The sequence below is a fragment of the Stenella coeruleoalba genome (genome assembly GCF_951394435.1).
Source record: "Stenella coeruleoalba genome assembly, chromosome: 8".
Lineage (NCBI taxonomy): Eukaryota > Metazoa > Chordata > Mammalia > Artiodactyla > Delphinidae > Stenella > Stenella coeruleoalba.
In genome coordinates this window covers 37,296,415-37,322,623 of record NC_137154.1, presented here as the reverse complement: position 1 = coordinate 37,322,623, position 26,209 = coordinate 37,296,415, and the positions used below count along the sequence as shown (strand labels likewise).

The following is a 26,209-nucleotide window of genomic DNA, read 5'->3' as shown; positions in this document are numbered from 1 at the left end:
TACCTTACCAACCCACACAGTTCTCGGTAGCAGAGTCAAAATTAAGGTCCAGGTCTTCTCTTTGGTATGCTTTTACATGCCAAGGAAAGGAGCCACGCAAGAGAGGCTGGGTTATCCAAGATCTTGACTACCTCTTGGTTCAAAAGTCTTCCTCACCTGAATAAACAAGAAGTTGCCTTTTCTTTTAGCAGTGACTGCTGCTGATCCAGGCAGCATGTGTAGAAACAAAAGCTAACCGCCCAGTCCTCAGTATGATGCAGTTTGAGTTCATGAGACCAAGAATGAGAACCTAAGTATAAGACCCATGCAATTAATGTGGGTGTCTGAGCCCTAGGATATTCCTAATGAGCCCTCTAAAAGTGGTTTGAGCTTTCTGACCCTAAAAGAAAGAAAGAAACCCTAACAGGAGCAAATACTTTTAAAATAAATTATATGGAACTGCTCCCATTCTGTGGTTGCTTTGGGATGACCAATGGTTTCATTGTTCAAAAGTATACACTTACCAACAAAGTAGATCTTTGGTTACACAGACAGCATATTGTTGATGACTATTTGGCATTTGTTTGCTAAAGTATTTTTAAGTGCCTCTATGCACTGTATGGATTACTTTTTTTAATAGAAAAAGTGAATTCAAAATTCGTAAGCAAAAATTTATAATTTATAAATCTAGGATACTAGCATCTTTTATGATACTTGTATGACCTAGACTCAACACATTCCATTGAGTTAAGTGCCTACATTCTCTGGCTGCATGGCTGTGCCCACTTGCCTCATATATTCCTAAGGACTCATCTTCCCAGCTATCTCAGGCTTTGTATTATAGGGGATTAGAACCACTCAATTTCTTGAAAAGAGGAACTATATACCCAGTTCTTCTTCTTCCCTTGTTCCCCGACTATACCTCCAAACAGTTCTCCTAACTTGGGTGTCTGATACCAGAATAGTTCTCTAAGCTGGTGGTGCAAGAGGGGAGAGGTGTCAGTGGCAGGGGCTGAGCAGACGGGAATGTGTAAGGGAGAAGGAACAGAGGTGTGTGTAAGGAGGTAAACCCCATCTCTGAAGTCTGATGAGTCTACTGGGGTTTCTAGCTGGAATAATGTTCAGGGTGATGAAATAAGGAATATGAGTTTTAGTAAATAAATGCAAACCAGTGAAAATATCAATAAAATATTTTTAATGCCTACAATATCTTTTATACATAAATTGCAAAACTTTTATCTGTATATGCAAAAGTAGATTCTCTTGCAGGTCAACAGCACCAGAAAACAAGCTATGCTATGTAAATGTTTCTTTAAACTTGATTTGTCCATTATGTAAAAGACATGGATTTAATAACTCCAAAGACATCTATATTCCACTCTTAATCATACACTAAACACCTGAATATTTATTTCATCACATCCATTCACAAAATAAATAGTAGTCTAATATATTCAGCACATTGAAAATAATACAACCAGTCTCTCTTCATATATTTATTCTCTTTCCAAACATGTTTTGGTCTCCTGCTATATCTCAGAAATGTACTAACAGCTGCTTTTAAGTTATAAAATACAAAACAGTATTTCTTGGAAAAGATCTTGGGGATTACATTAAAAAATGAAATTTCGAGTTCCCATAGACTTTCTTGTTAACAGTCTTTGAACCTTCTCACGGCACACATGTAAGGCTGCCTGTGACATGTGGTAACCCTGGCCTCCAAATGGACATAATTGCATTTACAGTTTAGAGAAAATACAAAGACAAGTTCTGAAAGTAGCCTTTAAAGAAAGTCCCCCCTGCTTTGACATAGCAATACCTAAAGCAAGTGGGACTGTGCAATCAGAGCTATATGAGTTTTATGAAAACTACTTTCCCTTCACATCGTATTTGAGGATGCCGCATCCATGATCATGTAACATTATTACAATACTGAAATAACATTACTACATTCGTGACTTAACATTATCCAATAAAAGGCACATCTTCAAATATTAATAAAATCTGAAAATCAAAACAGTAGAGGACACATTAAAAATCAAGCACTTAATTTGTAAACTTGATAAAATAACAGCCTATTCCAGTTTCTTCAAAGGTTTGTGAGCTTTTTGTAAGAGTGGTCAGGAGATGCAGAACAAAATGGAAGACAGGATTTGGAAACAAGGCTAAGATTAAAAGATTCAGAACCTTTTTTTTTCCTAATGAGCTACAGGAGTGCCCTTTTATAATGCTGATGCTGAAGAAAACTGAAATCAACAGCTGTATTATAGAAGGAGAAATGCAACCAGAGGTGATGACACATAAGGACACAACCTGACTTTTTCTACCAAGTTCTGGAAATTTTAGCTAGCACAATGGTGCCTTTCTGTACAAATAACTGCACAATATCATTGAGTAAAGTGCTAGTAAGCTTTAAGCCACCAGAAATCTTTCAGCTGTGACAAGCACTTGATCGCAACTACAGATTTCAACGAGTCTGAATAGTGAAAAAAATATATTCAAGCAAACTTTTGAAGGGGAAAAACAAAATCACATAAGTGACAGCAAAAGAAATAATGTTCCAAACCTGTTTTATTACATGGAATATCACACTACCCTTGAATCAGTTTCACTGAAGGTATTTGAGATTGGTAGTCAATAGGCTTTTCTGCCACCAGTGTTTAACGGTTCTATGTGATCATTAGAAGGGTGTTATTCCTAGTGATGAAGACACCTTTCATAGGATTCAACCTCAAAATTAAGTTCTTGCATTTTTAAAGTTTGAAACTCAATTCAAGATGAGTCAAAAGTCTTAAAAGGACTGGTATTCCCATTAAGGATGGGTCATCCCATTAAGGAAGGCTAATAGTGATAATCTATAACACCCAAAGTTGAGAATAAAGAAAACTTTACGGATAAAAAAGAATATACAAAAACAACTTTTAGACCTGTTGAAGAGTAAGGATTCTTGTAGGATAACCTCACCTACTTCCTAATCCCCACCAGTCAATGGCTTAAGATAGCCACAATGTTTATTACAGAATTGTTCTACAAGCTTATGTCCCACTGTCCCTAACCCTCAGAGTCAAGGACAAATGCTCTCTGGCATCATCATACCTCATTTTCTGTTGCTGACTTTACTTGAGACTTGGCTTCTCTCCAGCCAGAACCTAGGTCAGCCCGATTGGAAGTGCTTGGACTTGAGGCTTAAGAGATATAACAAGTCTATAGATATGACTTGAAGAAAGGTGAGAATGAAGAAGTTCCACAGCCTAGTAAATACCAGTAACAGGGAACATCCTTTCCACATGGGAAAAAAATCTCTTCACAGTGCATAGTTTGAAATAAAAGTGCAATATGGGCAAAGAGAGAAGGTGGTGGTCTTGATACACATGAATTTAGTTTTTGGTTTTTTACCGTTAATCACTAAAGGATTTAAGATAAAAATACAAAGTCATTAACATGCAAAGGTCCAGGGCACCTTGGATTCCAAAATATCTCTATAATGGGGGAGCGGAACGGGGAGGAGGGGAGCCTCACATGTCACTTCCTTATTTTTTAAACTATTATTACTCTTCCACATCTAATGTTTGAATAAAATAAGTATTTTTTCTTCAATATAAAAATGAAATTTTTAGATAAAAATCAAACAGCACAGTGACCTTGTCTATTTTACACTAAAGCCAACGTAACAATAAATCTGCAAGTAAACCCTGGAAAAGAATATTCTTATATAAAATGGCATAACTTGTATTTTAACTTGGAAAAATTTTTGTTAATTGCCTGATCACCTAAATTAGTGAATAAGAATGCTCAGCATCCAATCCATGAATAATGCAGAATACAATTTATTCTACTTTTTACTTCAAAGTCACAGAAATGACATCCATATAATTGTAACAGCTACTCTACATTTTCAAGTTCTCAATCCAAACATATAGGTTAGGACAGGTCACTTTATTGCTGGCAGCATTAATGCAAGGGCCAGTTTCCTCATCAAGACAAAATAGATTTGATTGGCAGCCAGGCAGTGCCGTACTCACACATCAGCAGAATTACGGAAGTAAAGGAGCAATCCTTTTGTTTTTTCCTTTTAGAGTAGCAAAGGAATAACGTAAGATTGGCTGACTTGTGAGCGGCCCCACATGAGAGTGCATAGCTCATCAGGATCAAGGGTGGCACCTGTGAACAGTTAGCTTCGTAAGAGCACTCACTGGGTGTTATGTCATCTGCATTACAGATTTCACACTGGAAAGTATCTGAAAATACTTTATGCTCTAACGACAGCCTGCAGATAGATGACAGTATGCATTCCTTCTCCTTGAGTACCCAAGTAGAATTCTAAAATAAGGGGCTTCTTCAGTCTGAAGGCAGGACTTCCTTGCAGCAGACTGTTTTCAGAATTTCACAAAAATAAATAAAAGCAGCAGCTAATGCTTCTTCAGCTTCTTGGCCTTTCGACGTCTCATTTCTTCTTCTTCACGTCTCATTTCGTCTAAATCTTCTTGCATACCTAGTCTTAAACTGTCAGGGAAAAAAAGGGGGTATTTATCAATATACATGAAATTACCACTCTCTTTAAAAAAGCAAAAATGAAATTTCAACTGGGAGCTTACATGGAATGTGCTGATGCACTCAAAATGCCTCAAGCCTTTACCACTGAAAACAGACTAAGCAGGAATATTTTTACCAGGAGCCACTGCCACTGCCTCAAGTTATAGTGGAAAAAAGACCTTACATGTAACCTCAACACCTTAATATTCCCATTACAGTAATAAATATAAACCATCTCATCAGCTTTAAAAAATAAAGAACAAGAAACATTTATTCAATAAATAACATTCTTTTCTTTTCCCTTCCCAACACTTTAGTTTGATATTTTATCTAGTTAGAGGAGGGACGGCAAGAGGGAGAAAGAGGTTTAATATTCTGAGCTGAGAATGAGGTGAATTATTTCACCAAGTTAACATTATACACAAAGTAATCATTTGTTACCCCTACGCAAGAAATGATCATTTATTTGATATCAGGTGGCCAAACAGGAATCAGACATAGGGAATTTCATATTCCTCAACAGGTCCTTGAGGCCAGCGGTGGTACAGGTTAGCAAGACTGAGATGTATCTGATGTGGAAAGGGAATTAAGGATGGGGAAAGAAAAATAACATGCTACAATGGGATCAGGGGAGGCCTCTAGCATTTATTGTGTGCCTACATGGGTGAGTCACTGCACTGGGCAACTTGTACACATTATCTTAATCCTCACAAAACCTCAATGAATGAAAACAGTATATTCTCAGTTTACAAATGGGAAAACAGATTTAAAAGGCTAAGGAATTTGTCTAAAGCCCCACAGCAAGTAGGATTGGAATTCAAACAGCATGGCCCAAAGCCCCTGCTCCCAATGATGCAACTGAAGGAGGGAACAGAAAAGAATTTTTAGGACATTTCTGCACAAACGTGTTACATCTGTGCTTACCTCTTTGCTTCTTCCTTCTGCTGCTCTTTCCAACTACTCTCCATGTAACGTAAGGCATAATCGCTTTCATCTTTGTATCTGATAAGAGAAAATCAAAGTTGTTAAAAAAAAGAAAAACCCAATTTTCTAAAGGAACTACATCCTCCTGTTTTTAAAATCAACATCGTTATAACTAAATCAAACATACATTTAGGATTATTCCTCCTTGTTTGGCAGACAGTGAGGTGGGCAGAGGTTGGGTAAAGGGGAGATTCTAAAGTAAAGACAAATTAAATGACCCCTTAATATTTCCAGAAGGCAACTTCCTGAATCTAATTTTGATCAAAGTACCAATCCAACAACGTTTGCTCAACTCACTCACCTCTATTTACATGACAGTTTATATTAAAATCATGAAAGCACAATATATATGAAAATTATTATATATATATTAATCTCTTTGAGTTTCATGGATTCAGAACAGAGATTGAGGCAGATAACAGCTTGACCAAAAGCATATAGCTAACTTATGACACTACTAAGATTAGGTTTTTAGATCTGATTTTTAATCCAGTTCTTTCTTCCGCTAAATTTTTTTTAAAGACCTTTTCTTACTATTGCCTTCTAATTTCTAATATCCATGACTTCAAAGGAGAGGGCAAGTGCTGACAGATTTACTTATACAGTTGGCCCTTGAACAACATGGGTTTGAACTGCATGGGTCCTCTTACGTGAGAATTTTTTTTCATACTACAGTGCTACACAATCCATGACTGGTTGAATCTACACATGTGGTACCACAGATAGGGAGGAACTGGTACACAGAGGAACCATATATACGGAGGGCTGACTATAAGTTACTTATGGATTTTACCTAACCCCTATATTGTTCACAGGTCAATTGTATACTACCTCATTTAATCCTCCCAAATGTCATTTAAAAAATAACTTACTCAAGTTTACCCAGCTAGTAAGCTGTGGAACTTCCATTCAAACCCCGAGCTTTGCTCTATATCAGTGCTTCTCTAACTTTAATGTGCATGTGAATCACTTGGGAACCTTATAAAGCTGATCTGGATTCAGATCTAAGGTGGGGCCTGAAAGCCTGCATTTCTAACAAGTTCCCGGGTGACGTCAATGTTGTTGGTCCCACACTGCTTGCTGTTCAGGGACCACACTTTTGAGTAGCAAAGTTTTTTACATCAAAGAAAAGCAGGTGTCAGATCAAACTGGCTTTCAACATAGCTCTGTGGATGGCTTTCTGATTTCAAAGCCAATCCATTTCTACTACACCATGCTGCTTCACTCTCATTAAATATATATCTTATAAGGAGAACAGTTAAAAAGGGATATTTTTTGGCCCTCATGCAAGTAACTACACAAATAATTCTGCATTAATTCTTAAATATTAAGTGCCAAAAAAGTAAATCTAAACAATCATGCAAGGATTCCTAATTAAGAATTGTATTCAATGCCTCTACTATTAATGTTTATTTTTTTTCCCCATAGCATGGGATTATTCAAAATAAAAAGTATATATATCTAAATCTTCTTTAGCCTTACTTTTTTCGGTCATAGCCAAAGATTTCTCGAATGTGCTTGGATATTTCTTCCTGAGGTTCTCCTTCATCTTCAATAAAATCTTCCATTTCAGAGTCATATTCATCATCATCTTCCTCCTCTTCATATTCTCGCTGCCTTTTGTAACTACCAGGGAAGGGAAGCCTTTGAGGACCTAAGAATAGAAAAGCCATTATTTATAAGATCATTAAAACTTAGTAGTCCCAACAAAGTCCTATGTAAGCTGAGATTTTAAGAACTCATTAAGATGGTAGCCTCGAAAACCAGAGCCAGGGTCTTCCCTGGTGGCACAGTGGTTAAGAATCCGCCTGCCAATGCAGGAGACACGGGTTCAAGCCCTGGTCTGGGAAGATCCCACATGCCATGGAGCAACTAAGCAGTGCGCCACAACTGCTGAACCTGTACTCTAGAGCCTGCAAGCCACAACTACTGAAGCCCGCGCACCTAGAGCCTGTGCTCAGCAACAAGAGAAGCCACCACAATGAGAAGCCCGCACGCTGCAACTAAGAGTAGTCCCTGCTCAGCACAACTAGAGAAAGCCCACGCACAGCAACGAAGACCCAACGCAGCCATAAACCAACCAACCAACCAGAGCCACCAACTGGCCCCCAGCATGAACTCATTACTACATCATCCCTGTTGCTTCATGGTACCCACAAGTAATAGAATTCCTGTCTATCCCAGGGCTTATTAGAACTGTTAAATTTTCTAGCTTAGTAGTTCCTACTCTTTTGGATTTAAAAGACTAGTACAATTTCTTTAAAAAAAATTACAAATCACTAAAGGATCACTAATTTTACTCATGCCAAGAAAAGATGCCAAAGGTAACAATCTACCATCTATTATCACCATAATTCCATTAAAGTTTTAAAAAGTCCAATGAAGTATGACAGATTCTCAGATATGGATAATTGTTCAAACTGAGCAAGTCTGACTTTAAGGAAAAACTCACTGCATCATCCTAATTTCTGTCATTTTGTCAAAAGACTGATTAAAAATTCTGCAAAAGACAGGCACTGATCAATAGACCAGTATCTGGGAAAAACTGCTTTCTAGTCCTTGATTACAGACACTCCCTTTGTTGTTCTACAGTTGTTTTTAATATGCGTGGCTTGTCTCCTTAGCTCGGAGTTTCTTTAACTTTAGCACTCTGACATTTTGGGCCAGATATTTCTTGGTTGTCAGGAAGCTGTCCTGTGCAGTGTAGGATATCAGCCTGGCCTCCATCTAGTAGATGCCAGTAGCATCCCATCCCCAGTTGTGTCAATCAAAAATGTCTCCAGACATTGCCAAATGTTCACTGGGGACCAAAGTTGTCTTTGGTTAAGAACCAATGTTTTGACTGAATTAGGTAGTTTAAACTATGGAATCTCATCTTTTGTTTCTTTTTATATTCTCCATGGTGCCTAACAAGTGCTTCAACAAATCCTTAATACTGTGTAGAAACTCTGACCTAGCAGTTAGTAGGTACCACCAATGATCCCATACCTTGGGACGGCAGAATCCTACAGGACTGGTAGCTAGGGCCACTGTAAGGAGCAGAAACACAAGGCCACCTAAAATAGTTCCTGGCACATAGTGGGTGCTTAACAAATATTTAATGGACAAATAATGCAACAAAAGGCTTCAAGCTTACAAATACACGCCAGTCCTTGAAGACAGGTGTCCATAGTCTTCATGAAGAGGTAAAGATGAACTCATTCATTGAACCACAAAAGGCATATACACTCACCCTGTCTTACAAACCCCATAGCTAAGTTTACTGCACTTGGAGACATTACAGGAGTAAACACAGAAGGCCCTAGATAAGTCTCTTTCTAGAGACTTTTCCAAGCCATGGTTACTAAAGGAACTCTCTGGCATAGGACAGACAAAACATCAGGATTCTATCAACACAAGAATACATTTGAAAGCACATAGAAGAGTTCAGAGGGTCTTTGGTTATATAAAACAAAATATTCTTTCCAATTTCCTAGTGACAAATAAATACTTTTAGGGGGACGGGAAATTTTACCTTGGGCAGATCTGTAGCCAGATAAGGCAGGCTTCATTCCATTCATCTGTCCATTGCTGGATCGGCTGATTATATTCTTGGAAGAAATCGTTTCTGAGACAACAGTGCATTTGGGCTTCAGAGAGGGACCTGAGGTACTAACTGTTCGCCCAGGTCCAAAGCTGCTCACTGGTCTACCAGGGCCTGAACTGCTGACAATTCGTCCAGCTGGAACTACTGATTGGCCAGGGCCATTGACTGACCGCCTAGGGGCCCCTGAGCCACTCACTGGTCGTCGAATGTCATGTGGACCGCTCACAGGCCGCCCAGGGCCACCAGAGCTGCCCACAGGCCGCCCAGGGCCACCAGAGCTGCCCACAGGCCGCCCAGGGCCACCAGAGCTGCCCACAGGCCGCCCAGGGCCACCAGAGCTGCCCACAGGCCGCCCAGGGCCACCAGAGCTGCCCACAGGCCGCCCAGGGCCACCAGAGCTGCCCACAGGCCGTCCAGGGCCACCAGAGCTGCCCATAGGCCGCCCAAGGCCACCAGAGCTGCCCACAGGCCGCCCAGAACCACCGGAGCCACTGGTAGGTCGCCCAGGGCAACCTGAACTGCCTGCAGGTCGACCAAGGCCACTTGTACCACTGACTGTCCGTCCTGGGGGATTTAAGTCACTGGTTGGCTTCCTGGTCCCACTGACTGATCGCTCGGGTCCTGAGTTGGAGCTGCCATTCTGGCGCCTGGGCACGGGGCCAGAACTAACTGTGGGCTGAGCAGTTCCTGTGCTAGGCCTCCCAGGGGCCGAGCTGGAGCTGCTGCCTGGCTGCCTGACACCTGGACTCTTGGCCTTATTGTGTGGGGTGACCATGGGTCCAGGCCTGGAACGGCTAGGATGAGGAGATTTTTTGGCTTTGTGCTCAGTAGCAGATTTTGGAGTCCCTTTAGCAGAAGTCTTTGGGATACTTGGTGAACAGGTGCTGGAGTGGGGCTTTCCAGCCCCATTGAAAACAGGTCTGTCACGGCCCTCACAAGGCAAGGGTTGGGCGCAATTGCCAGATACTACTTTGGTCCTTTCTCCTGGCATGGATTTGGATGAAGATAAACGCAAGTGTTTCTCATTAGATGTGCTGGGTCTCGATTTCTTCTCAGCATAAGGAAGGGGAGTACCCTTGGAAGAAGGATGCGTGTCTCCGGAACCTTTGCTAAGTTTTGTGCCCACACTTTCTTTCTGAGAGGGTACTTTTCTGGTTGGTGGTAATCCTGCATCTATCTCAGCTTTCCTTTTCCTCCGCTTTTGTTCAAGGAATTCTCGCTCCCTAAGTTCTTCTGCAGTCATAGGCCGCTCTTCTGTCTTCTTCACTACCTTTATCTCCACCGGTTCGTACTGCTTTTTCTCGGCCAGCCTGAGTAGATCATTGAAGTTCATGAGTGGTGGGGCACTTTTAAGGGGGACCTTTGGCTTGCTCTCAACTTTGGGAGGTTCTTGCTCTTCCTCATACTCTTGCTCTGACTCTGCTTGATTGTATTCTAAGAATTCATCCTCTTCCTCCATCTCAAACTCTTGGTCTGTTCCCTGGCTAGTGTGGGTTTGCATTGCCTGCCTCTTCTTTGACTTCTCCTCAACAGGAATCCCATTGTAACCATGGAAATTATCCTTTGTCCTCTTGGCCATAGCTCTTGCTTTCTTGTCATGTTTTAGCTCAATTCGCTTTTTCACTAGTTCTTCTTTTCTCCTTTTCTCTTCCAAAGCTAAAAGAGGCAAAACAACATATTATTTCAGGGTCTCGATAACAGTATGTTTATCTGAAATCAGTAGGTGGCCAAAACCAAGCAACATTCAAGTTACAGTTTGAAGAAGTTTGAAGACATCTAAGAATCAAATGAGGAAGTCATTAAACAAGTATCAATTTGAGTCATCTTTACATAATGAGTGGGTCACATATGGGTTTTTCTATATGACTAAGCAAGGGAGAGTCTTGGCTTTTAGCTTTAAATATAGAAAATAGTTCATACCAAATAAATATACCAAGTTAAGAGAATATTCGTACCCACTTAACAGTTGTTATTAATTATGAATCAGTGGATACTTAAACTTATTGAATTAGTTTCCTTGTCATTTGCATAAAGTAAACCTACTGCTTGAGTTTACTCGTTTTACAAAAGTGTCCCTATTTTAACCTTTTAGGTAGCACTCTTATTTATTTTTTTAATCTTTTCGGCTGCGTTGGGTCTTCGTTGCTGTGCGCGGGCCCTCTCCAGTTGCGGCGAGTGGGGGCCATTCTTCACTGCTGTGCACAGGCTTCTCATTGCGGTGGCTTCTCTTGTTGCAGAGCACGGGCTCCAGGTGTGCGGGCCTCAGCACTTGTGGCACACGGGCTTAGCCACTCCATGACATGTGGGACCCTCCTGGAGCAGGGCTGGAACCCGTGTCCCCTGCATTGGCAGGCGGACTCCCAACCACCGCGCCACCAGGGAAGTCGCTAGATAGCACTCTTAATAACATATTTTTAAAAATTAAAATACAAAGTAGGTAGAAGCAGATTCAGAACCAAGGTCAAGGGGGAGTTCCCTGGTTGTCCAATGGTTAGGACTCAGTGCTTTCACTGCCGTGGTCCCGGGTTCAATCCCTGGTCAGGAAGCTAAGATCCCGCAAGTCATATGGTACAGCCAAAAATCAAACAAACAAACAAACAGGAAAAGAACCAAGGTCAAAGAATGGAGTTCTTACTGGAGAGCCAATATGGCCAATTAGAAGATATGGTCACTATACCCAAAAAGCTTTTAATTTAAGAGGAAATAAAAGATAACATCCATACAGATGATCAACATTAGAATATACGTAATGCTATAAATACAGCTGACTCAGACACACACAACAAATCCATCAGCCTGTTATGATATTACAAACATCCACTGGTTAGGTACAAGCTAGTTGTGAAGACAGAAGACTTTAAAATTGAGAATAAGGCTATAGATTCATACCTTTTTTCCTGAGCTCTTCTTCTTTTCTTCTGAGAAAAGCCTGGACAGCTGCCGACTGGACACCCTTAACTTTCGGGTCTTTTTTGGGAGGCCCCACTGCCAAACTGTATCTTTTCTAAAAATAAAAACAGAGGAAAAGTTATACACAATTAACTTTGAAGCAATAGAGAGGTTTAAATGTTGACTGAAAAATCTATTCTGAATAATTAAGAGATCACATAACCCACATGAAAACTTAGCTATAAAATTTCAGGCTAAATATGATTATACATGACTATTTTTAGGTGCAGAGTTTCTTTCAACATCCTCAATAATACATAAATGAACAATTGAGAGAAACACTATTTTCAGGCTATTTTCCCAAAAAGATACCTGGCCTGGGGGAACTGAAAAAAATCACCACTAAAACAGATTGAGTGCTTTAGAATTCTGATTTAAAAGCTTAGCCTTCTTCAGAACTTTCCAAACAGAGAAAACTACTATCACAACTGTTTTCCTCCTGAGTACCCTACTCCAGATGATTTTCATAGCTGCTTCATAGGTTACTTTGCTTTCAACATGAAATAATGAGATTCTACTTTGACCATGGGCAAAGCTGGTGGCCAGCCATAGCCAAAAAGCATTTCAAAGAAATTTAAGCAGCAAGAAGGGCCCAAGTCTCCGTAACCTTTAAGTGCAGCTCTATGTTCGTTAAAAAATATTAATTTGCCACACAAACCCTTTTAGACAGGTTTCCATGTCACCCAAAAAGTACTAACATTATCCTGGAACAGATGGTATTTCTCAGGGCTTTGATTTTTATCTAACTGCATTGGGAAATGACTAAAACTAGAATAATGTTCATTTAAACTATAAAAGGAAAAATATTTCCTTTTATTTTATCGTTAGAGAAGTATGATAAACAGAGCTAATAACTCAGACCAGGATGATTAATCTCTAGGACCATTCCAAATTAAATTTATGGGCTAGGAAATAAGAATTTTTTAATGCCCTCCTTCTTTCATCTTAGGCAGATGACATTCTTATCCACTCAACCCGTTGCTGTGCTAGTTAAGAAACACTAACCTATGAGAACAAATTGAGCTACTTAGGAACCAAAAAAGTGACTCCCAAAATGTGTACGAAATTCCTGGAGGAAAGCCAAAGGACTCATGCTTACTACACAGCTGCCAAATAGAAGGCATCCTGAAACAGGCTGGAAGTTCCAGCTAAGTTAGTCTACCAACAAAGCAGCTGGCCAAGGAAGCAGGCCCTAATCCAACCTGAAAATCCTACGTGATAGCAATGCTTGAGACCTGACACATCCCACATAGAGAGAAATTCCAAAAGAGAACATCCAGATTCCTTTCCCAGTCCCCTTGGCTGTCATAATAAAATCCTTTAAGAAGTCCATATCTTTGCAAATTTAGTTGCAATCCTTTCCATAGTGGATTGCGACCCAATATGTAAAGGAGAAAGGAAAGGGAAAGGAAGACAGGAGAAAAAGAATATTGCTTACCTAACTAGATATATAAAATTTATCATGGTTTACAAGAACCTCAAACATAGGCCTTATCCACAGGAAACTCACGTTTTCTTAACAGAAGTGCTACCATGAAGATGATTCAAGTTGCATAAGACACACAGACTCATAAGCAGAGGCACACACTCACTCTACCCCATCCCATCAAGTAGATATGTGAGAAGAGGAAGGGTGGATTTGTGTTGCCAAGGCTCAAGATTTTTCTGTCCCTGCCAACTACATAGCCCAGAGATTCACCTGCCAAATCAGAGCTTACACAGGGCTCCCCCTACCCCAAAATGCCAATATACACATTAGTGTTAATTATTTAAAATAGGATTGGTTTGTTACCTAGGTATGACAGCAGCAAGTGAGCACTTCCTAATTTGATTTCAGGGTAGACATCTTTCTTCCTATCCTGGGACTTAAAGAGGTAGGTAATGGGATATGACTAGCAGAAAAGCTACTCTTGACTGAATACAAGCACTGAACGAGAAAACCACAGTGTCAATGGGGCAGTTTAATGCCTTGTTTACTAAGCTTCAATCATTCGCATATCACCTTCATGATTTTTGCCCTTTTATAGTATACCACTTGTATTATTATTTACTAATTTTAAGAAAACATGTAGATCAAACACCATGACTTATTACTACAGCTTTACCTCACGCAATAATACCCATAAAATGACAGGCTTGAATTTTAGTTATATTTTTCCAAATCCTATCAAAATATATAACTTAAAAAAATGCAACTATGAGAATAAAACGTATTTATGTATCACCTAAAATCATGGTACAGCCAAAGCTACGTGTACTGCACTTTGGGAAACACCGACTGGGAAACATAAGCACAAGAAAGGCAGAACACAATAAAGAAACAAGGGAGGGGGTTCAGGAACTCGGATTCACTCAGGAAAGAATCCCAAAGACTACTTTGAGCTTTTTTCAAAGTATACACCTATTTTCATCAATTCACATGCCAATTTCAAATTCCGCTTTTGTTTTTAAACACTGCTAAGTATCCCTTAAGGATACTTATTAAGCTGGCCTCACATTTAACCCAACAATTTTGCTGTCCTTGTCCTGTCCGTATGATGGAGAAGGAATTCAATAAATCTATACGACGTCTTACTTTGCGAGCCTGCTGGGAAACAATTTAAGTAGGACAAGGTCCTACTTGATGAGGCTTAATCTTATTTACTGACACGAGCTGAGTCATAATTAATAGTTTCTTACATCCTCTGTAGCTTGATGCACTCAAAAGCAGATACCAGGAGAGTATTAAAATATTCTCTTAGGCAAAGTTGAGATCAAAACCTAGAAATCTGGGGAGAAAAAAAAAGGGTTGGGTCTCCAGAGATAATAATGATCTTCTTTTTTAACATTTTTAATGAGATTTAATTCACATACGATAAAATCCACCCATTTAATATGTATGACTATATTCATAGAGTTGTACAACCATCACCACTATCTGATTCCAGAACATTTTCACCTTCCGAAAAAGAAATCCCTTACCCTTCAGCAATCATTCCCCATTCCCCCTTCACCTATGCCCCTGGCAGCCACTAATCTACTTTCTGTTTCTATGATTTGCCAGTTCTGGACATTTCATATAAATGAAATCATGCACCTAGTGTACCACTACATAGTGACTGAGATGCATCATAAAATAAGGTAAAATTTAGAAGCCGTAGGTAAATGATTATGTAGATAATTGATTATACAAAGTAGGTAAGATTTTTCAATTAAAAAAACTTTTTTTTCTTCATCTGCTCCAGAATTTCTACGTGAAACTCTCTCTCATCAGATTTTACTGAACACTTACAAGTGTCATCAAAACACCAACAGGGTTACTACCCAAGGCTTTATTAGGCTGGAGTTGGAGAGCCGGAGTAGGGAGCTAGATGGATTCGAGCTTTACAGACGGCAACCTTCCTCACCACGCCACTTCCGACAGCAGTAGCTCCAGCCTGAGCGCCAGCCTGCCCAACACATTCCAGACTTGCCAGCCCCCACAACCACATGAGCCAATTCCCTAAGACATATCCTACTGGTTCTGTTTTTCTGGAGAAGCCTGACTGCTACAGTGGTCTTTCCTATCTTACTACTTTCACTTAGCATAATGTTTTCAAGGTTCATGTTGTAACATAGTCAGTACTTCATTGCTTTTATGGATGAATAATTTTTCATTGTATGGATATACCACATTTATCTAATCATCAGTTAATGGATATTTAGATTGTTTCCACTTTTTGGCTATTATGAATAATGCTGCTGTGAACATCTGTGTACAAGTTTTTCTGTGAACGTGTATTTTCCTTTCTCTTGGGTCTATCACTATAGACGTTCCTAACATTGAGCTGGCTAGACTTTTGAAAAAGGGGTTACAGTCAGACCCTGGTATTAGAAGATTTGCTGTAACAGAATATTTTATTAGACAGTCTCCTTCCCCCACAGAGGTGCCCAGCAGAGAACCATGTGTTGAAAAGAAAGCTTCAGGCTGGGATTACATTATATTCCATTTAATAAGGCAGGAGAACTGTCTGCACTTTCTCCCACATCAGATGGTCACATTTAGCTCTAGCAGCAACACATCAAGATGCATCCACCAATTCTGTATCTGACTCAAGGCACCAGGCTGCTTCATTGTTTGAGCTTCATGAAAAGCAGCTGGACAAGAGTTTCTTTTATCCTAAGTGTATCCATTTTATTATACTGCAAGCCAACTCAGTCATTCTGCTGGGCCCCAGTGAACGATCCACAACAGTGAAAGCTCATGCCATCGAAATACAGTATCAGAGATTTTGCCAATATTTGTAATTCTGAAGCCAAGTGACCTAGAAAATATTAAGTCACTTTTAAACACATGTGTTCCTTGCATTGAAACTATACTGTCATGGTCAGATTAAGAAAATAAGGAGCTTTCAGTCTGGAAATATATGTTCACCAAATATGTTATATTAGAATCAATAGTCAATTCCTTCTTGAAAACTGTTCTTTACTCAGGAGATAATATATTGTTGTAATTGTAGAAAATATAAATTTCCTGATGGTTTTATATAAATTAGAGGTTTATCATTGGTTACAAATAGGAGTTAGAAATATTCAAAGAATATATCCAGGACTTCCCTGTTGGCGCAGTGGTTGAGAGTCCGCCTGCCGATGCAGGGGACGCGGGTCTGTGCCCCGGTCCGGGAAGATCCCACATGCCCTGGAGTGGCTAGGCCTGTGAGCCATGGCCGCTGAGCCTGCGCGTCCGGAGCCTGTGCTCCACAACGGGAGAGGCCACAGCAGTGAGAGGCCTGCGTACCGCAAAAAAAAGAAAAGAATCCGCCTGCCAATGCAGGGGACATGGGTTCAAGCCCTGGTCCAGGAACATCCCACATGCCATGGAGCAACTAAGTCCATGCGTGACAACTACTGAGCCTGCGCCCTAGAGCCCACGAGTCACAACTACTGAGCCCGCGAGCCACAACTAATGAAGCCCGTGCGTCTACAGCCTGTGCTTCACAACAAGAGAAGCCACCGCAATGAGAAGCCCCGCGCACCGCAATGAAGAGTAGCCCCCACCCGCTGCAACTAGAGAAAGCCTGCGCGTAGCAACGAAGACCCAACGCAGCCAAAAAAAAAAAAAGAATTTATCCTTACTTTAATAATGACTGCACAACTTCTACAATCCTCTCAAAACATCATACTCAGGGAATGAATGCAGGCCTGGAAAACCACTGATTTGCATTAGGCTTGTTTAGCTGGGTAGCTAAGAGGGTGAAAATAAAACCACCAAAAAGCATGCTATTCGAGACTGCTATGGGGTCAAATGTAAATTTTACTATTATTGTGTTTAAAAAATATACCAGATTATATAAGATGTATTAATAGTATCAAATAGATACCTCAGAGCCTCTGGTCCAACCTCATGTTAGAAATGGCCCCCAAAAGACAACTGTGTATTTACTGTCTATCACTCACACAATTTGTAGCAGTGTCTGAATTAGAATCTAGGTCTCCTGACTCAGGGGCAAAAGTGTTCCCACTACAACATGCTTCACTTCTAACCTAACCCCAACATTTTCATCTCTAGCTCGAACCTCATTCTTAAATGCCATTCCCTAATTTCTACCTGCCTCTTAGATCGTGCCATTACCCCAAACAGGTCCACCACTGAACTTTCCCTCAACCTCAGACTCTATTTCTGTTAACTATGCTGGCACTCTCCCAAACAGGCTGTATATCTCTGTCCTCCAGTTTCCATATGCTGTTAGTTTGGTCTTTAAATTTCTCTCCCATCAGACTTTACTGTACACTGAGAAGTGTCATCAAAAAAACAATAGGGTTACTGCCCAAGGCTATATTAGGCTGGAGTTGGGGGTAGGGAGCTAGATGGATTCAGGCTTTACAGAAGACAACCTTCCTCACCACTCCATTTCCAAAAGACTCTCCTCATTCAACACAGGGTGGTGATTAAGAGCAAGATCTCTGAAGCCAGTTTGCCTGGACTACATTCTCTGCTCTGCCATGACTAACCCTGTCACTTATTAGCTGTGTGACTCTGGGAACGTTTCTTCATCTCCCTGGACTTCAGTTTCCTGATCTGTAAAACAAGCTTCCATATATAGTTATTATGATGATTAAATTAATTAATATACAAAAAGTGCCTAGAACAGTGCCTGGCACAAAGGAAGCACTATAAATGTTAATTGTTGTTACTCTTATCCTTATTATTCATAAAGAGATTGTCTAGGTAGTGATGGGGAAGAGAAAGAATCTCTGTGGGGCAGTAGTTTCTAAAAGACCCCTTCCCTAAAACACCAGTTCAGAAGTACTGCTCCAGGCTAGAAATCTAAAGCTGCCCCAGGCACTACAAAAGTCATCTTCAGATCTAAGAGTGGGAAATAATCCAGTTATAATCAACTATCGTCAAGGGCTACAAAGTGACTGCCTGCAGAAACTTTTTTGTTGGCCTGTACTATTCTTTAAAAGGAAGTACAGATGGACAAAAAGCACACGAAAAGAGGCTCAACATCACTAATTATTAGAGAAATGCAAATCAAAACTACAGAATGGTCATCATCAAAAAATCTACAAACAATAAATGCTAGAGAGGGTGTGGAGAAAACGGAACCCTCCTTCACTGTTGATGGCAATGTAAATTGGTACAACCATTATGGAGGACAGCATGAAGGTTCCTTAAAAAACTAAATATAGAATGACCATATGATCCAGTAATCCCACTCCTGGGCATATATCTGGAGAAAACCATAATTCGAAAAGACACATGCACACCTATGTTCACTGCAGCACTATTTACAATAGCCAAGACATGGAAGCAACCTAAATGTCCACTGACATAGGAGTGGATAAAAATGTGATACATATATACAGTGGCATATTACTCAGCCATAAAAAAGAACAAAATAATGCTATTTGCAGTGACATGGATGGACCTAGAGATTGTCATACTGAGTGAAGTCAGACAGAGAAAGACAAATATCATATGATATCGCTTATACGTGGACTCTAAAAAAAAATGGTACAAATGAACTTATTTACAAAACAGAAATAGAGTCACAGATGTAGAAAACAAACTTATGGTTACCAGAGGAAAGGGCGGGGAGGGATAAATCAGAAGATTGGGGTTGACATATACACACTACTATATATAAAACAGATAATAAGGACCTTTTATTATCTAATAAAATAGATAATAACGACTGTGTATAGCACAGGGAACTGTTCAATACTCTGTAATGGCCTATATGGGAAAAGAATCTAAAAAAGAGTGGATATATGTATATGTATAACTGCTTCACTTTACTGTTCACCAGAAACTAACACAACATTGTAAATCAACTATACTCCAATAATAATTTAAAAAAAATTTTAAGCTTTTTAAAAATAAAAAAGGAAATATAACCAGCACAAGGAATATAGCTTGTATTTTATAATAATTTTATATGGAGTATAATCTATAAAAATATCAAATGACTATATTGTCACCTGAAACTAATGCAATATTGTAAGTCAACTATACTTCAATTTAAAAAAAAGGAAATGTTACTACTATAAAGTACCTATATTCTTCCCTCAAGGGTCTATAGCTCCCCAAATCCTTATATCCTTATATGAAGGCTTCCCCTTACTTTTTGATCTGAGGGTCACACCAGAGCTACAGTATCTTGTCTGGGATGATTTTCAGACTGATCGTGAGAAAGACCATTTAACTTGCCTCATGCACTACAAGCCATCAATTATAGTTACTTGTAACCTGTAAGAATCCAGATTCTAAGCTCTTCTATTATACTAAACAAGACAACCACTTTGTTTTTGTTAGAGCAACCCAGGGAGAAAAATATTAAGGGCAAGGTTACCAAAAATATCTTTCCTCCTTTAAAATAAACAGAGCTAATAACAGTGACTGGTTACATCACCTTGATCAGCTGTTTTTTTGTATTCAGTTTTCCACTGAGAAATGATAGCATGCCTAATATTTCTAGGCATGATGCAATCCTTCTTTTATTTTAACTAAAACATTATAAAGGTAACTATTTCTCTTAAAAAGAAACAATGTAAAAGAAAGCTGTCTCAATGGGAACTGTTCATTGCTTTTCAAGTCAGATACAGTAGACACATCTTAAAAATAAAAGCCCTGCGAACAGTTCCAAATGGCTGTACAGGTGTTTCAGCTTTTAGCCTCCCTTGGATTTTAGTCCAATCAATGCTAGTGTACTTCTTTTCTGTAGCAAAGGTGTGACACAGGAACTTGATGACTGAAATCAAAAGTCAGCTCCGATAGGATCCAAATGGAAGGTGGGGGAAGAGATGGCTAAAAGAGAAACATGAACCAAGCACTAGAGAGGGATGGAGTTATCTGCAATTACTGCAAAGCCTCTGTGGTGCTCAGACCATAATTCAATCAATAAAGTTTTTGTCAAGCAGGGTGTGTGTGTGTGTGTGTGTGTGTCCGTGCAGAAATGTTTTTCTTGACTTGGATGGTGGCTTATAAGGATACTTGCTTTGTAACAGTCTTACACTGTACAATACGTGTTAGATTTCACAAGTGATAGTGTGCTCTAAAAGGCTTTACTTTGAGCTGATAAAGCAAATATTCAATAACTTAAAATAATTAGATGAATCGAGTAAAAACAAGATAATGGATTAAATTAAATACAATCTTGCTCTATTCCTCAATAGTTTCTTCTGTGACTTACTTTCATCTGAAGTAAAAAGATAAGAGTTATAATGCTGATAACTAAATCAAACTTCCAGGCTTACTAGCTTTTGGGGTGGGTGGGAGGGAAAAGCATGCTTTCATGAAGTACATGCCTATGTTCATCTATTAAATTTTAAATGACCGCCAATTTACCCATTTCCCTTTTTGCTTTCAATCTTTGTTATTCCAATCATAGATAAATCGATAATATATATATTCTGAAGTACAGACATAGTTTGAAAACTTCTGCTCTAGAAATATGTACTTTTCTCTCAGCAACCATTGGTTTTTAGAATAAGAAACGAGTAACTTGGTTCTGATTCTTCCACAGAATAGTCTTCGGCATCAGGGCTAGTATTATCTATCTCTGAACTCCACTGAAATTGAGTAAGATGTAGAATGAGATATAGACCTAATTTATGCAAATATGAATGTTACTAGATCCAATATCGACTTGTCTAGGAAATTTACAGATGCAGAAAGTAATTCTGTCATTCAAGATTTCATAACTTCAAGATCATTCGGAGTATTTGGGATGGGATGTGAATATATATAATAAGCTGATGAATATCAGTTTTATTTACCAGTTATTTTACTATTTTTAGATCAATATCTTCAAAAGAGTAAAAAGAATGAGCCAGCCTCAAAAGACAAGAAAAGCACAGGGGAGGGAAAAAAATATTGCAAATATACAAAAATCTAAGAAATGAATAGTGAGAGCTCAATAAGGTCCAGTTGAATTGACTTTAAAAGAGAGCCATTTGAGCTCTACACCTCATCGCTCAAACTGCAGGTAACACAATGCAATCTATCGGTTTACAGCTGGGCTGTGGTACCCTCTGATGATAGAGAAATGATTAGTTTATGCAAAACAGCTACACCCCCGCAAAGCAGGCACTCTCACTCACTACCTCATTTAAAGTCTTACACCGCTCTGCGAATATTAGCGAATTAGCAAACCTTAGTGAGTAAATGGGACCTAGATTTGAAACAAAGACAAATCTGGAAGACCACAAATAAATGGAAGCTGAAACTATTTCACTCATTCTGTTGGCCAAGGATTTCGTGGAATCCACTCAACTCCCGCCTTGGGAGGTGATAATTCAATCACCTGGTTGGTTGGGAGTGGGTGGGACCACAAGTCAAAGAACTTTTTTGGGAAATCACAAAACGTTTGACCCAAAGATCAGCGGGAAATCGCCTCAAAAGCTATCAGGCCAAGTCCCTAAAATTCCTGAACTCCCCAACCTCTGGGTTGAAGTTTACGCCGAAGCTAGAAACTACTAGCGCTAGATTCCACTATGTGCCAGGCATGGCTCTACTCACCAGCGCAAAGTTGCCGGGTGTTAACAGCCTAAACAAGCCGCTCGTCAGAAGGCTCCCGCCTCGCATCTCAAGCCCGTCTTCACCCCCAGTACTCAGAAGTACATGTCCAAGAGAAAAAAACAAAACCACCAACCAACCAACAAACAAAAACGGCGTCCAGGTCTTTCCTTTCCCGGAGCCGACAGACGGATTCCTGGAAGTTCCATGGGCCACACATTCGGAACTGAAAGTCCAGGATCTCCTACAGTCGCGCCCCGGCTGGTACTTACCGGCACGTTGTTGACACCTTGTGCTTTGGAAGCTATCAGGAGAACTTCCCTGAAGTCCATTCTGGCCGAGGCGGAGGGCTGGGCCAGCCTCTCGGAGAAGAGTGAATCTGCGCCTTAGCGAGGCGACCAGCAACATCCGAATGAACTGCCTGACCAGCCCCTCTCCCACCCCTCCTCTGCACAACCACTTCCGGAGCCTTCCAAAGCTGTCTGCCCACCCCCTTTCCTCCAGCGACCAGTACCCTTCCAGGTCCGCCGCTTCCCTCGCGATTCTTTGGCGTAACTTCCGCTTTCAGGCTCGAGACACGTAGAAACGTAGTACGTGGCTGTTGGCGTCGGCTCGAAGGGGCGGGACTAAGCCCTTCACCGACCAATGAGACTCGGCCTAGTAAACTGTGGGGTGTGGCCAAGGGAGAATCGCTACCCTGAGGGCCTTGGCTTGAGGCGTGACAATTATGATGCTCATTGTGAGCCCTCGGTAGGGTGGGCGAGGTGAGGGGTTACCTACCAGGCCTGGGTTCGCTGGGTGTCACAGGTGGACGCTCAGGTTTGAGACGGCGGCGTCCCAACAGCAGAACCGACAGGTCTCGAGCAGGGGGTTTCAGTTACCCGTTTGTAGGCACTCGCCAAGCTGCGCAGGCGCAAACCGCCCCGACTGGTCCTCTGTCTTGGGTACACATTACTCAAAGCGTCTTGGCACAGGGCGTGTGTGCTCACCTCCTACACACATGCACGCGTGCCGTGTATAGAGGCGCCCGCTTACAGCTTGTGCCTCATTCAGATAATAAGCCCCATGTAGGGCAGCGAACTGTGTATTTTGCTCAGTGGGTAAATGGAGGAATTTCTCACATACACCCCCGGCCTGGATATACTAGGCCCACTGATCAAAACGTACATATATTTATACGTACATATTCATATTCGTTGGGAGTCCAGTCGAGATTTCCTCTTAAGGTTATCTGGGGTAGTTTTTACTCAGTAAAATACACTAATTAGGCAGGCCTGGGGCTGTGGGTAAGAATAGGCCCGGGTCGATTACAAACAGTAGGGATCTTTCTGGTGTGATTTTAATGCTCCAAAACTGGGTGTGCTGATGGCACATCATCGTGCGCTTAAAACAGGTGAATTTTGCAGTATGTAACTTATCTCAATAAAGCTGTTTAAAAATATTAGGCAAAGCCTCTCTGTCTTCCTTTTTCAACCGAAGTTTAACGCTGAGGTGTGGCCCTAACTACCTTTCTCCATTTAAGGCTGCCCAAACAACAGACCAAAATTAAGCCTTTGTCCAATGGCAGAACTGTAGTTCTCAATGATTTTACGCCCTCTGTGGAGCCCAGCATAGCATACTGTAACTTTTGCCATAGTTCCTTTCAAATACATACCCATCTATTTTAAGTAGTTCACACTTGCCGGAGGCCAACTCTACAAATATTTCCCCCTCACAGGATTGTAAGTTATATGGAATCTTGGGTGTAATATATTGAAAAAACTAACAGATGTCAGGTTCCTCATCTATTAAAAATTAAAACTAAGATTTTAAAAGTTCCTTCAAGTGGTTCTCTCTCTATTCAGCGGGTAGAGTCAATGGTTTCCCATTGTTCCTAGGATGAAGACCAAAATCTTAGTCCTATCGTGGCCTGAAAGGACTGCTATGAGTTACCCTGGCTTCTTTTTTTTTTTTAACATCTTTATTGGAGTATAATTGCTTTACAATGGTGTGTTAGTTTCTGCTTTATAACAAAGTGAATCAGTTATACATATGTTCCCATATCCCCTCCCTCTTGCGTCTCCCTCCCGCCCTCCCTATCCCACCCCTCTAGGTGGTCACAAAGCACCGAGCTGATCTCCCTGTGTTATGTGGCTGCTTCCCACTAGCTATCTATTTTACTTTTGGTAGTGTATATATGTCCATGCCACTCTCTCACTTCGTCCCAGCTTACCCTTCCCCCTCCCCGTGTCCTCAAGTCCATTCTCTAGTAGGTCTGCATCTTTATTGCCGTCCTGCCCCTAGGTTCTGGCCCTCTTCTTTAACATCATCAACTTGACCCTTTCATTCTGTCAGAATTGCCAAGCTCTCTTCTACTCCAGGCCCTTTACATATAATCCCGTCTGTCTGGTATGTGCCCTCTAGCCTTTGCAGGACCAGCTCCAACTCGTTCAGCACTCCATAAGCTTGTGGTGATTGTTATCAGGGTTCAAGCCCCAGGTTTCATGACTCCTAGGTATTGTATGACCTTAGGCAAGTGCGTAACCTCTCTCTGCACCTCAGTTTAATCTATAATAGTAAAGTAGCAATGATAGGATTGCTGTAAAATAATGCATGTAAGTGCTATAGATTAATATCTGGCTGTTATGGGATGAGTTGTGCCCTCAAATTCATATTGTTGACAGAAATAAGCAATAAAAAATCTGTAATGGGACTAGAAAAGAGTTTTATTTGAGCCAAACTGAGGACTATAGCCAAGGAGACAGTCTCTCAGATAGCTCTGAGGCACTGTTCCAAAGAAGCATGGTTTTTAGCACAGCTTTGTATCTTGTCAGAGCAAAGAACATCAAACATTACAGGGTACATTCCTTCAAAATTTCAAAGAAGATAGATGAGCACGTACACAGCAAATCAGCCTGGTCTTGGCGCCTGCAAAGAGAGTCTTATCATCAAAGGAGTGTAGCGTTGATGTTCCAGGAAGGGAGGTATTTATCTCTATCTTCAAAAGAGACATTCTTTACTTCTGGACAATGCACCCTTTTCTTTAATGGTTAGAGCAGATGTACAGTGTATGCTTAATACGCCACAAAACAGGCTATTCTAGTTAGCATAAAGTTTAAAGTTAAATCATGTATAAGCCAGGATGACTTCCCCACACCTCAAAATGAGAAAATTTCTTCCATCCAAACACCCAGGATCCCAGAGTATGACCATATTTGTAGATAGGGTCTTTTTTTTTTTTAATCTTTTTTTCTTTAGCCGCACCACACGGCTTGCGGGATCTTAGTTCCATAACCAGGGATGGAACCTGTGACCCCTGCAATGGAAGCGAGAGTCCTAACCACTGGACCACCAGGGAATTCCCTGTAGATAGGGTCTTTAAAGAGATTTAACTATTTTAACTATATTTAACTAAGTTAAAATGAGGTTATTAGAGTGGGCCCTAGTCCAATATGATGGTTGTCTTTATAAGAAGAGTAAATATGGACAGAGGTACAGAGAGAATACACAGGGAGAAGATGGCCATCTGTAAGCCAAGGAGGAAGGTCTCAGAACAAATCAGCCCTGCTGACACCATGATCTCAGACTTCTAGCTTCAAAAATTGTGAGAAAATTGGGGTCTTCCCTGGTGGCGCAGTGGTTAAGAGTCCGCCTGCAGATGCAGGGGACACGGGTTCGTGCCCCGGACCGGGAAGATCCCACATGCCGCGGAGTGGCTGGGTCCGTGAGCCATGGCCGCTGAGCCTGCGCGTCTGGAGCCTGTGCTCCGCAACCGGAGAGGCCACAACAGTGAGAGGCCCGCATACCGCAAAAAAAAAAAAAAAGAAAAATAAAGAAAAAGAAAAAAAAATTGTGAGAAAATAAATTTCTGTTGTTCATGCCACCTAGTTGTGGTACTTTGTTATGGCAGCCCTAGCAAGCTAATACACTGGCATATGGTGACTATTCAATAAATGTCAGGTATTATTTCTCAAGGAAGGTCTCTCTGAACTAGCTCAGGACCCGTTTCATAAATTCTTACAGCCCCCAGCATTCTGCTTCATAGAACCTATCACAATTTGTAATTATGTATTTGTGCTTTTTTCTTTCTAATTACTGGCTCTCTCTAGTGTTAGATTGTAAGGTCCCTGAGAACAGGGACCAAACCTATTTTATCCATTACTATTCCTGTCACCAGCTCAGTTCCCAGCTCATGCACATAAAAGCTGCAATAAACACTT

The 26,209-nt window shown here is 40.6% G+C and overlaps 1 protein-coding gene across 2 annotated transcripts; it reads right to left on the bottom strand.

Moving 5' to 3' along the window:
- Positions 1-193: 193 nt before the first annotated feature.
- Positions 194-22,525, bottom strand: SPTY2D1 (SPT2 chromatin protein domain containing 1). Of its 2 annotated transcripts, none has more exons than XM_079929969.1 (6): positions 22,283-22,525; positions 11,972-12,086; positions 9,011-10,738; positions 6,979-7,150; positions 5,437-5,514; positions 194-4,482 (listed from the first exon to the last, which is right to left on the bottom strand). In XM_079929969.1, exons 1-6 carry the CDS (start codon positions 22,340-22,342, stop codon positions 4,389-4,391), a joined length of 2,247 nt encoding a protein of 748 aa, XP_079786095.1. In that variant the 5' UTR covers positions 22,343-22,525; the 3' UTR covers positions 194-4,388. The 2 variants fall into 2 exon arrangements, with proteins under 2 accessions (XP_079786095.1, XP_079786096.1); XM_079929970.1 differs by lacking the exon at positions 22,283-22,525 and adding an exon at positions 14,711-15,057.
- Positions 22,526-26,209: the final 3,684 nt, after the last annotated feature.

Coding starts and splice junctions, on each gene's coding strand:
- SPTY2D1 (XM_079929969.1), bottom strand. CDS start 22,342: ATGGACTTCAGGGAAGTTCTCCTGATAGCTTCCAAAGCACAAGGTGTC. Junction 10,739..11,971: donor AGAAGAGCTCAGGAAAAAAG/GTATGAATCTAT, acceptor TGCCTCTTTTAG/CTTTGGAAGAGAAAAGGAGA. Junction 7,151..9,010: donor TGGCTACAGATCTGCCCAAG/GTAAAATTTCCC, acceptor TTCTATTCTTAG/GTCCTCAAAGGCTTCCCTTC.